Source organism: Myotis daubentonii, chromosome 2, assembly GCF_963259705.1.
Source record: "Myotis daubentonii chromosome 2, mMyoDau2.1, whole genome shotgun sequence".
Classification (NCBI taxonomy): Eukaryota; Metazoa; Chordata; class Mammalia; order Chiroptera; family Vespertilionidae; genus Myotis; species Myotis daubentonii.
In genome coordinates this window covers 160,000,662-160,013,723 of record NC_081841.1, presented here as the reverse complement: position 1 = coordinate 160,013,723, position 13,062 = coordinate 160,000,662, and the positions used below count along the sequence as shown (strand labels likewise).

At 39.8% G+C, this 13,062-nt stretch overlaps 1 protein-coding gene across 7 annotated transcripts in view; it reads left to right on the top strand.

Annotated features, from left to right (window-relative positions):
- KLF12 (KLF transcription factor 12) overlaps positions 1 to 10,116 on the top strand; it is a 446,001-nt gene extending 435,885 nt beyond the window's left edge. For all 7 annotated transcript variants that reach the window (XM_059684825.1, XM_059684830.1, XM_059684828.1 and 4 more), the window contains one exon: positions 3,188 to 10,116. In XM_059684825.1, coding sequence (XP_059540808.1) covers positions 3,188 to 3,369 — 182 coding nt within the window. In that variant the 3' untranslated portion in view covers positions 3,370 to 10,116. The remainder of the gene's footprint in view (positions 1 to 3,187) is intronic.
- The last annotated feature ends 2,946 nt before the right edge of the window (positions 10,117 to 13,062 follow it).

Genomic DNA, 13,062 nt, shown 5'->3' with positions numbered 1-13,062 from the left:
GTAGTTAATATCCATCACCACACATAGATACAAGTTTTGTTGTGATGAGAACTTTTATAATCTCTTAGCTACTTTCAGCTATACAATACAGTATTATTATTAACTATGCTGTACATTATTCACCATGCTGTACATTACATCCCCATGACTTATTTTATAAGTGGAAGATGTACCTTTTGATCACCTTCACCCATTTTGCCACCTTTGTCTTTCATGCTCACATATTGCACTTGATTCCACCTCACAAAGTACTTTTCAGATTTTTACTGTTTCCCTGGTCCAGTGCCCTGACTTGTTGCTTTCCCTGCTCCCCCGCTTTGAAATAATCCATCTTAGAAACATTGCCGAACATCTAAGCTCCAGCTTTCTGATTCTTCCCTCCATTGTAACACAATTGTCCTGAAAAGTGTGGGGGTGAGGGAGCTTCATCTCTGAGTAGAATCATTGCTCTTTCAGTTACCAGGTAAAGTGTAGAGAGACATTCCTGACCTTACTCCATCCTACCCTCACCCGCATAATGAAGACCTTCATTTTTTTAATGAGCAGAAAAGATCCTGAAAATAGTTTTTAAACCCTGGTTGAATCCGGTGAGCCTTTTCAGAGAATCACTCGCTTTCTGTTGCCAAGAACTCTCATTTCGGAGTATTTGATGTGAAATATTGTGTGCTTATTACTGAGAGAATTGTTAGAATTGTAACTGAGGTCCTGAGTCGAGAATGAGTGATTATCCTATAGCCAAAACATTCCCTCACCCACCCATCCCAAACTAACCATCTGCATCATATACTCCCATTCAATAAGTTCACAGAATCCAAAAGCCTACAAAAAGCAGAGGTGCCTCCCTTACATCAAAGGTCAGCAAAGTTTCTATGAAGTGTCAGATAGTACGTGTCTCCTTCTCTTTGCCTTTACTGACCTTCTAGGCCCATCCAGCTGTGGAGCCTCTTCCTGTCACCTGACCTGGGATGGCCAGCTGAGGGTCCAGCAGCATATCTGATCCCACCCATGCTCATATGACACTTCCTCACCAAGCTGGACACACACATCCTCCTACCACACAACTGAGAAATGCTTCTTCCCAATTAAGAAAATCCTTTAGCCTTCCCTTCTTAGGCCTTATACTCTCAGTGGCTGGTTCCATAGTAACATAGGAGATGATAGCTAGGAGATACCTGTTGGTGACAGAGTCAGCTACCTGAGCTCAGCGCCCCCAAAATGAAGACATGATTTATATCAAGGTGAATTTACTAGAATCCATGTTCGTGATGTAAATTTCAAAAACATACAGGGATAACATGTAAATAAAAGCGTGTCAACAGTTGCCATTGATATGCAATATAATACACACACACACCCTCCAATCTTTTTAAGTTAGGGGTTTTGCTGATTTTATTTTATTTTTTTTAATTCTGTTAAATTCTGGTCAATAGACATCTGCAAAGGAGATTTTTGTCTCCATAGGACATCCAGAATGAGTCTGAAGGTGAGGTGTGGGGTTAATCCAGTCAGTAGGCTTCCTCTTGAAAAGAACCCTTTCAGAGTAACCTGGAGGTTTCTTTGGGCCACAGTTAAGTGCATCAATAGTTGTAGATTTAACTGGTCTGAACTATTCACTTACTTCTGAAAGGGCCATTTGCTAATAGATAGTATTTCGTTAACAATTGAATGAAAAATGTTGGGTCCAGTTCCATCTAGTTTTCCCATGTAGGCATTACTTGTATTTTTGTGTATGTGTGCCTCTGTGTATGTGTTGCAGTTTTATTAATTCATTCAAGCACTTGCTTGGTACCTATTTTAGGCTGTGAGGATACTGAACTAGAGGAGACCTGGTTCTTGATCTCCATGTGTTCAGGAGAAACTGGTAAAGGAGAAAGGCATCTAAACAAAATCTGTATGTTTTACTGTGATAGGTGATTTAATGGGAATAGGAAGTGAGTAATTTGGGAGTAGCTACGAAAGTAGCACTAACTGTCTAACGAGGTAACGAAGTTTAGATGAGGAAAGAATTACCCATTCCACTGTTGTACAGTGAAAAGCGCTAGACTTGGAGCCAAACACATCTTTTTACTGGCCATGGGGAAGTTGCTTGACTACACTGAGCCTCTCAGCTTTCTCATCCGTAAAGTGGGGTTAACAATGCTCACTTTGCCGCTCTCTACATACGGATCAACAGGTAGCTTTCTTCTCTTCTCAAGCCCTTTCCACCAGAGGCCACGTGTGGCCAAGCAGCATGCTGTTGGCTACTGGGTGGAAGGGGCAGAGGCGAGATCAGTGTTGTGGGGTTGCATGGGGACAGGGCTCCCGTTCTGAATGAGAGCCAGGAAAAGGCACACCTGGGTCAGCTATTGTCCTGCTCCCCCCGGGAGCTCATTCGGACAATAGATAGTGTATCTTTTCCCAGCAAAGCCTTTGCATATTTTACTGTCCTTCCAAGTTGACTGAGGGACCTGGTCAGATTACACACTTCTTCGGACTGCTTTTTACTCTAAGTTTCTACACCGAACCAATTCTAGGATTCCTCGGGGCTTGCTCTAATTCCCAAGTCACTGAAAAAAGTTTTTAAACTTTACACTATTAAGATATCTCGGATTCGTTCCCAATAGACATGCAAAAAGTAGATGTTATGAATTATATGTACTTATTAATACCTCATTTGGAGGGGGTGCTTTCCATTTTAATGAAATTATATATTTTTTCAGTTACTGATAAGTGGACATTATATTCCAAAATAGCCTTAACCCATCTAAGTGAGATGCACATTTTGGAGTATTGAAACAAAACGTAATTAACTACCCTTGGTGATTCGTTGTGCGTTTCAGCCGTAGAGCCACATCAAGCAAGGTAGAGCTCTAATATCCCATTGGAGTCTACCAGTGGTCAGAGGCTGCTCCACCCAGTAGCCATCAGTCTGTGCCTTTTGATATTTTGACTTCAGAGTAATTTGCCTGTAATGGAAGATGCAAGTGTTAACACACTTGCCAGATGTCACAGCAGGAGAGAGGAGATTGAACCCCCCCCCCCCCATCTGACCCCACACTTGCTGATGGGATGATTAGGTTTCCTGACAAAGGATTATTACCAAATAGAAAACCCACTGAAAACAGCCATTTCCCAGGATGTAGTGCTGGCCTGGTTATTACAGAAAAGTGATGGAGCACCAAAGCGCGTGTCCCTTTGTGTCTTCCAGGGGAGAAGCCCTACAAGTGCACCTGGGAAGGCTGCACCTGGAAGTTTGCTCGCTCGGATGAACTGACCAGGCATTACCGCAAACACACGGGAGTGAAGCCATTCAAGTGCGCGGACTGCGATCGCAGCTTTTCCCGGTCAGACCACTTGGCACTGCACCGCCGGAGGCATATGCTGGTGTGAGGGATGCCACCCGTCCAGCTGAGCGTAAGAGCTGGCTCTCTTAGCGGCACCCGGTTCAGCAGGGCTGACTCCCCTCCACAGTGTTAACACAAAAGGGCATCACCATCCCACGATGTCTGAAACCAGAGCAGGAACAAGAAGGAACACTTCTCCTTTCGGTCTGCAGGTAACCCCCATCGCGACTCCACGAGAGACCCGTCTTCACGCTGGCCTGGGAGATCGGTGACACGGATGCGGGAGAGACGGGCATTGTTTTCCGTGCTGTGCGCTCTGCCACTGAACGATGTTTGTAGCTTGTCCACTTTCTGAGCTGTCAGACATTTTGTTATTGATACTGTAAAGGTCATCTACCACAAATGGATGGCTTAGAGCGGAGACCTTTCACATTGGGGATGATTCTCCCATCATCCCGCCCCCTAACCTCTTTTTACAGGAATTTCAGTTACCATCTGAGTGAGATAGAACCCCTGTCCAATCTGTTACCAGCCAGCAGCACCGACGTAGAAAAGAAGAAGCTGTTGGAGAGGTTCCATCCCCTGAAAAGAAAGGGGCACTCAGGCAGCCCTTTGCAATAGCGATGGCGGCAGCTAGATAGCGCCCGCGACTTGTCATTATGCCATGCCCTGAAGAAAACCAACATTGAGTCTTTCATGTGTTTGTTGTTGATTGTTTTTGTTTTTTGTTGTTTTTTTTTGTTGTTGTTTTGATTCTGTTTTGTTCATCTGTTCACGCAGAGGGGTGGCGACATTTCAGTCGGAGTCTGGTCCCGGTGTCTGCCCTGGCACGGACTGGCACAGGGCTGTTCTGTGGTTGAATAGGAAGAGCCTGTCTAAAAAACTACTGCCCCACTTCAAATTGCAGTGTTCTGTCACCCAGGCATCATCTCTTCCTGCCCCTAGGATTTGATTACAAGGAATCAGGGGGGAGGGAAAAACTTTCTTAGACACACTGGCACCAAGGTAAGGAGAGGTGGGGCTGCCCAGGCAAAGTCAGTGAACATGAAAAATCAGACAAAGCAGAGATGGAAATAATGTGCCTCTTGAGGAGAAAAGCAATAACGAATAAAAGGACTTTCCTACAATAACTTCACTGAGGACTCACGTTACCAATTTTCATACTTACTAAAGGGATTGTAAAAAACACCCCAGCATTTTAGAGGTCTTGGTTACATGTACAGCACTGAGGTAATCTTTCTGCTGTTTGTTGTCCTGCTAGGTTGACTACCACAATTAAAGATTATGCTCCCCTCCTCTTGTTTGAAAACGGTTATTTGGTGACGAGGCCAGGGAGGCATAGCAGGGAATTAACTCTTGGGTTAATGGGTCAGCTCTCCTTGGAACACAGTCAGCAGCAAGGGCGTGCTCCCCGAGGAAAGCCTGACATGGTGCTCGTTTCCTCACTTGAAGCCAAGGCTACGCGACGCTCCAGTGGGTTCTTCTATACAGACTTCGTTTTTTCTACACTGTGTCAGGACCCGGTGGTTCTGCATTGGCACCTGCAGGGATGTTGAACCCACTCATCCTGTGCTGAGGGTGAGAGGAAATTACAGTCCTGTCAACCCCCTAAAATTATGAGCCTTTTTGGCATCTAGCAAAGTATACAGTAAACAAAGCAATACATTATCAACAAACATTCTTTCAAAAAAATTACCATATTTCCCCCCCCACTAAAAGCTGGGTTTTTTTCAGCTTTATGTGGTTAAGGGGCTTGGTGAGGTTTTTAGTTATTATTGTTGTTAAGATTTTTTATAGCTTAGATACAAATGTTGCCAGCATATAGACTTTTGCAATATATTTTCATTAAAAACACTTGATTTTTGGAATTGCACAAATTAACCTCACAATATTACTAGCTCATTTTTAACTGTTTGAACATTCTGAAATAATTTCCAGTTGCAGAATTATCCTTTTTTTAGGGTCGTCTTCTAATTCAGTTAATCTTATTCAGATGAAGCAAGGATTATAAACATTGAAACAAAGGCAATTTGTGTTGGATGGTATTAAAAGGAATTATTTTTTAATGTTCAAGCAACAGCATAATGATTTTCAGGTCAAATTCTGTCTTTAGAAATATGTGCTCTGCATTTTCTGCCAGGTCTGAAAAATTCATCAGGCAATTTCCCTCCAACAAGGGCTGCAATTCTATTGACAAATAGCTTCTTTAGCTACACGATCTACTACCCACCAAGCACTGGGATTTTTTTTTTTTTTTTTACCAACTGGAAAGTTTTTTATCTGTACTGTATGCAACTGCTACTTCTCATTGCCTGTGACCACGTGGAATAGAGAAGGGTTGCTTGAGGCATGCCAGCATTGGTTATTGGTCAGCAGCAAAGAGCACAGAGTGGGGAACCCTCTCAGCTAGTCCCAGAACCTAGTTGGCAGGTAGTAGGTGAATCACTCAGGTGACGTGTAGGCTTAATTTCATCCTAAGAAGGGCCAATCCTGCTGAGAGATGTCTTGAGGGTGTTACAGGTAGGAATAGTTTGTCGAATTCATGAAACTGACAGGCAGTGGGAGCTTCCTGAGTGGCAGCTTGATTTAAATTTAGCCCAGAACCAAATGAGCTGCTCCTCTATAATAACATAGGAAAGATTTGGGTAAGTGCATATTTCTCCTCATCCTCTGAAAGGGGGACCAGACTGAGACAGTAAGGTAACTGCTAAAACCTGTCAGTGTTAACACCATTCCCTCTTTGACGTGTCTATACTTCTAAGGAGGAATCCAAGCACAAGTAGTGAATGAGTTGCTGTTCTCACCCCAAGACTCGAACTTACTTGAGTTTTCTACAAATGTTCCCCCATGGAATGGAAAGTGGTTTGGGAGAGAAGGAATTGGCTTTATAAGTAGGAATGTCTTTAGGCAAAGAATAGCCCCCTCCATGTAGTTTTATGTCCATTCTAGCCTCGTTTAAAAAGCACAGTAGATAATGAATAGAATAAGTAGAATCTGAAGGACTCATCAGATGTTCCTTCCCTAGAAGTGTTCTTTGGTCTGAAATTTGAAGCTGTTCAGCCACTTTGCAGCTGGACATGTGTGCATGTTTGGGAACTTACACACGGGTGCCAGTGATGGCTTGAGAAGCTACAGGAGACCGGGCTATCTCTCTGCATTGTGGAGACAGTTCAAGGGAGTTCACATGATTTGAAAAGCACTAAGGTTCAGGCTTTGAGGTTTAAATAGATTTTCTGTTCATGTTCTGATCTTAAGTTGTCAGAAAGAGATTCACACTTCCCCATCCTCCTCCAGCCCCATCCTGTCAACTGTGTGCGGACTCGGAGAAGCCTGCTGGATAACTTACATTCTCTTACGGCATTTAGACTGAAATTCCTAATGACTTGACCGTAAAGATCATACTACTGCCTGGCATTACTTTTACAAAGCACTATTGGACATTTATTTCCAAAAAGCAGTTGAGTAACAGTAACATAAACCACAATGGGGGAAAAGAGCACTTTTTTTTTTTCCACTTTACAGTTTAAGTGGAAAATAGGAAGAGGGTTGTTGGGGGAGGAAGGGATCTTACAAAAAGCTACAGTGTTTACAATGCCAGTTCTAGATTAGAAAGGCCATTCTCATGCTGGTTGAAATTTTGAATAGCTCATACAAAGCTGTGTACATTTTTATACAACCTTTTTAAACTTCGAATTGCCATTTGTGTTTCAAACCTAAGTATAATTCTACATTTATGGAATCAGTTCATTAGAATGACAACATGTATATGGATAAAGATGCAGTATTCCTATTCTGTACTTTATTTATTATACTTACCAAAGCAACAGTTGAATAAATCTGGTGAGGTGAGGCCTTCAAATGTATTAATACGCCTTTGTTATGTTGTTATGACTGCTTAGAAATGTGGCCAGAATGTTGTTATAAAGGTGTCTTAGCATTGATAGTAAGGGTTGACAGAATTCAGCTGATAAGAATACCAGCATGGATGATACATTGAGTTATGACCTTCATAAAAGGGACTGGACATGTCTTTTATGCATCATAATAGGCCCAGGAAGCCTTAATGCTCATAGTCCATAATCCAGTCTCAGATTTTGCTCTTTACTAATGCCTATAGATTGCAGGAGTAAATGTATTCTACAACTTCACTGACCAAATCTCTTTGTTCAGTTATTCTGAGGTAGTGTTATCTCATTTAAAAAATCTTTTGCTTTGATTTAGTTTTGTTTAAAAATGAGGTTTGGTAAGGTATGTCTTCCATATTACATTTCTACTTATCCCCACACTGCCATGTACTTACCTGCACAGGCACCACTGATACATGCATACCTGTATACACACCTGTATATGCAGCAGCCAGTGGCTCACAAATATCAACAGAAAACTTTTTTAAAAGAATGAGTTTGTAATAATCCATACTGTCTACAAATGTAAGTTATTTACCTTAATGGGGAATCCGCTTATAATGCTATATATGACTTTGCCTGCATTTTATAGTTAAGAAGTGTACATAAAAATTTTAAATGCTATATTTTCACAGGTTCATTATAGAGTAATGTCTGTTTAGCAACTCATGTCCATTGGTACTTTAAGTGTGCTAAATACTGTGCAATTGCAATAGAAATTCAGATTTTCATAAGAAAATGAAATTGAGGATACTGCATCTTTAAAAAATAGAGTGAAGATATTTTGCTGTATTCGTAACATATGTGATAGTGGAAAAAGTATTTTCAAACACAAATTTTACAGGGGTTGTAAATAGTTTGATGAAGTATATTGGGAAAAAGAGCTTCTAGTTTTCATCACAATAAAAAAAGAAAACTTGTTCAGATATGCCTTGTATGTCTTACATACAATTAGCGATATTGCCATGGGAACTCTGTTCCACATTCTCACAGCACATCCCTTGTGCTCTGACAAATTGAGTGGCCACTTGTCTCAATTCAGCCAGGGTGGTTTACAACACATTGAAATCATTTTAAGTTGCAGACAACTGATTCCAAACTCAAAATGTCTTTACCTGAAAAGGGGGAAACAGTTGCACAGCTTTTTGCTTATGCTAAAGAGAAGCATCTAGCCATTGTTCTCTTTTCTCAGTTATCTTCCTCCTCAACCAAGTAGTTCTTGATAAAAATGAAAACTATGCAGGTGTTGGTGTTTATTCTTGTTTAATTACTGAGGGTATACTTTTAGGAGTAGCTACATCTTGACAAGATTAAGTGTTATGGATTCGGCCACATGTTAAATGAGTCTATACTGGCAATAGAAATAAGCTAATACCCATTTTCCGAAGTGATTAAATGCTGAAAGTGCCTGTCAATAAACATTATGACCAATGAGATATTCCTATACTTTTACACAGCAATAATTCTTCTTCAGACTGGGTTTTTCCTCTACATTTGGGAAACGCATGCATATATGCACACAGTAATTTGGATCTGTTCACACACCCACAAAAGAATTCTCTTGTGTCTTCTTAAATATACCCAATCTTGTTTATGTTGGCATTTCTTAAATCAGTCTTACAGAACGTCAGAATGCAAACCTGAATCTTAAAGTTATCTTCAACATACACTATGGCATATGGCAGTTACAATTTTAAGATAAAAACTTCACTATGATTTGCCCCAAACCTAGGAAGCACTGAGAGTGCCTCAAAAAGTTTTGTTTATTTAACAGAAGCCAATTTGTTTAGAGCAAAACACTAGAGATATTTGTTTGCCTTACTTTATCTACTAATATCAAATGCCCAAATCCATCTTTGTTTCCCTTTTCCCTGATATTTTCTGTTCTCATCGAAGAGCCATTTTTGGAATGAATATTGACACAATTATCTATCTCCTAAAATGTCTACTGAGATATAACTGACATCAAGTAAACCAAGGTTTGCAGTTCATCCTGGAAATTTCCAGATTTACGTTTAGAACCTCACAACTTTGAGCTATCATTATTTAACTGCTAAAAGTGGAGTTATGAATAGAAATATACAATGAAATTATATGGGTAGACAAGAGCACTGGAAATTCTCCAGCCCTGCCATCTCAGCATAAATACACCCAAACAAGCTATTGAGGGCTATCAGTAAAATTATACTCTTGTAGAGCCAAACATTTGGTAAGAGCAATTTAAAAGCATGACGGTAATTAAACACTCGGGTTGTAGACAGTGAAGGTGACCCGGATGCCCGGTGTTCTCCAGAACCAGACCCCAGGCCTAGAAAGCCCTCTACCGCTTCCTCCTCCAAGTTTCAGAAAGAAAGAAATGAGGCCGGAGAAGGTGGAAAATCAATTAAGTGTCAAAGGAAAGCCTTAACCTTACTAAAATCAAGTCTTCTGACTGGGCTGCTTTCTGGAAGTTGTCTGAAAGTACTATCAGAACATGAAAGCTCAAAAGGTTAGCAAGCTATGAAACAACGGCTATTCTTTATTAAACACTTGCATGTGCCAAGCCCTGTACTAGCTAATTTTTTAAGACACATTACCTCTCATCTGTACAACAATTTCAGATTTTATGGATGGTAAACTGAGGCACTGAGAGAGGCTATGTGGTCCTCAAACACAGAAATCATAAATGGCAAAGTGGGGATGTGAAGCGACCTGTCTCTGGCTCTGAAGCCCATATTCTTTCCACCACAGCACCTAGCACCTGTGTACCCAGCAGCCAACTTTCCATATCTAACTCTTAAGTAGCTTTTATTATGAATGCATAGTTATCATATTTTCCAAGTAAGATACAGGGACATGCTATAGCACATGACAGTGGAACAGAATATTTGAAATCTGTCTTCTCCTAGTATATGCAGATTGCAATAACCAGACGTCTCCCTGAATTTGTCAGTACCCTCATATCACCATCCTCCTAAATGTTTGGCCTAAAGATCCAAAATCATAAAAACTCTCCCCTACTTTGTAGCATTTTAGCCAGAGTGGGGTTTGTTGTTTTTTGGGGTTTTTTTTTTTTTTTTTTTTTTTTTTTTTTTTTACCATTCTGTGCATTTCTTTAGATGTACTAAAAGCCTTTACACCTCTACAGCCCTGCTAGAGAGAGGCTGCTTAAGAGGCATTTGGAATGTTGACCTCCATGGAACTAGTTGTTAATAACAGCTCATTCCTAGTATTAATAAGGTGGCAATCATAAACATTCAGGCGATGAGCAAGGAGAGATGCAGATCATTCCTTTTCAGATTTCTCACCTAACAGCACCACCTGGGAATGTTTTAAATAATCTTAGAAATAATTTTTTTATCGTATTGTTAGTTTAATTGAATTTTTGTGAGAAGCTGTCTAACATTAGAGAAATGAAATCCCCTCCTCCTTTTCTGTGTATCACAAGGTCTCTGACAGTATTGATTCATAGAAGTACTAATGGACTTAGAAAACATTAAGAGAATGTCATTTCTCATGGTGTTTCTTTTTCTGAAAATGAATCTCCTGAATTATGATCTTTCTCCCTGTTACTTGGCTGAGAGAAGAGATCAACCTGCATAAACAAATTCCCTCCTGCGCGGAAAGCCAGTGTTTGGTGTGCACACCCCACTAGGAGAGGGGCTCTATTCCCAGTTAATTGGGTTCCACAAGCAATAATTTCTCAACAACAAAACCACACCTTTCAGTGAGTTGAAAAGAGATGAATGGTGGAAATAGTACTTTTTTCATTCTAGACTTCATCTCTAGACATTTAAAATCCTTGAGACAAGAAAGTCTGCTTTTTTTGTAAAGCAAGAACCAATGACTCTTTGTGTGAATTATTATATCTTGCTTTTTCCAAAGCAAGCTTACCAAGACTTTTATGGAGATTGATTTTTTGGTTGAGAAATGAGGGTGAATGGAAGAGTAGCATTTGGGTCAAACTCTACTACTAAAAGTGTCCAAGTAATCAAAAAGTAAGATACTTTGAGGACATATCAATGTCTTTCCTTTCCGCCAATTTCATGCTCCAAAGATGCTGCATAAAACATTATAGAAAATGCTTTTGCCCTACTTGTGCTTCTAGTTTTCCCATAGCAGAATTTTGTAATTACATCCAGACTGTAGTATCTATTTTGTTCCTCAAACTTTATTACATTGGATGGGTATTGTTGAACTGGGGCACTGGTGCCTATATTCAAGGCTCTTTCCTATCAACTTGTCTGTCCACAATTTGTTGTGTTTGAAAGCTCATTTTTAAAAATCACCATCCCCCCACACACATGGAATGGTGGCTGTATTGTTTTGTTCATGTCTGTGGGACACATTGCATCACATGGCAAACCAACTCTGTGGAAATGAGATAACTACTTACAAAACCAGCTTGAAAACATCGTCTTATGTATGATGTCATCCTGCATCATAATGCAATTATGTGTATCATAACATGTTCATTTACAAAAAAAAGAGAAACCAGCAAATTCACGTTTGTCCATAGAAGAATGTACTCAGAACGTTGTGTGTTGTGAAACGATGAGAACAGACCACCTTTAAGATACCCACCTGCCACTTAAAATGACTTAGTTATAATTAGTAGTAGTCTAGACTTTGCTTTTGGTGTGTGGGGGGGTGGGAGGAGTCATATTCTTTTGAATAAATCTCTCAGTCGTATTTGAAAAAAAGAAATACGTGGGATTAAAGAAAAATATCATCTTTGGCCAAATCAAGCAGGCATCTTTTTCCTTTTCCTTAACACTGAGCTCATTATACATGGTGATTGGATTACAGGATCTATCTGTGTAAAAATACAAAAGCATCCTTTAGGCTACAAAGCAGTTATTCTAGGCTTGAAACCCCTGAACAGCAAATTGAATAGATGTGCTGCATCTGATTCACGTGCCGGATGTAATTTTACAAAAGCCTCTTGGGTCTATAACCCCAGCGAGTTCGAGTGCCCAGAGGAGGTCATACCCACTAGAGGACAACCCCCCACCCCCCACCCCCTCAATGATGCTGGCAAGCAAGTGTGTTCATTTCCAAATCTTCATTTGGTTTTCTGTTCAGAGTTTTAATTACGAATGAATTTATTTCTCCAGCTTATCTACAGATCTAATTTCCCAATAGTTTTCTCTGCATTTATATACTCTGTAGTGTTTAGGCAGACTCTGTTATAAGTTTATTAATATTATGTAAGTGTTGTTCTTGTATTTATGTATAGTGTATGTATTGTAAATATACTCAGAGCTTTTTTCCTTTTACTGTAAAATGGTGATTTTTTTTTTAGCCCTATGATAATGTAAAGGGAGACCCTCCTAATGATATTCTCTCAGAGGATGATTATTCCAGTCTATTCTCAGAGATTTAAATGAACAAGTGTTATCGTTTTTAATGGTGTCTCAGACATATTCTGTTGGTGCATTGCTTTTCTGTATTCAACTTTCCTATGAATTGAGCTGTGAACTGAAATAGAGTTTAAACCTTTAACTGTATGCATTTGTATAATTATCTGAATGAAGGCATGAAGGTTAAATAAAGCATTTTGTATGGAACAAAACTCCCTAATTATTACTAAGGCTGACTCAGACACTTTTGAAATCATAGCTATTAACCATTCTAATTAAACCTTTGTTATGAAAATTTTTACCATTTCTCTATACTAATGTAAAACACAGAACTAGATAGACTCTACATTAAAAAAATGAACTGGATTTTTATTTCATAGCAGCCAGTACCTGAAGAGGGATTCCTAACAATATTTTAATGAATGTAAACCTTAAAAAGGTCCAGAAGTAGGAAGTGGTATAAAAAATACATCTTTCATGGACTAAAATTGA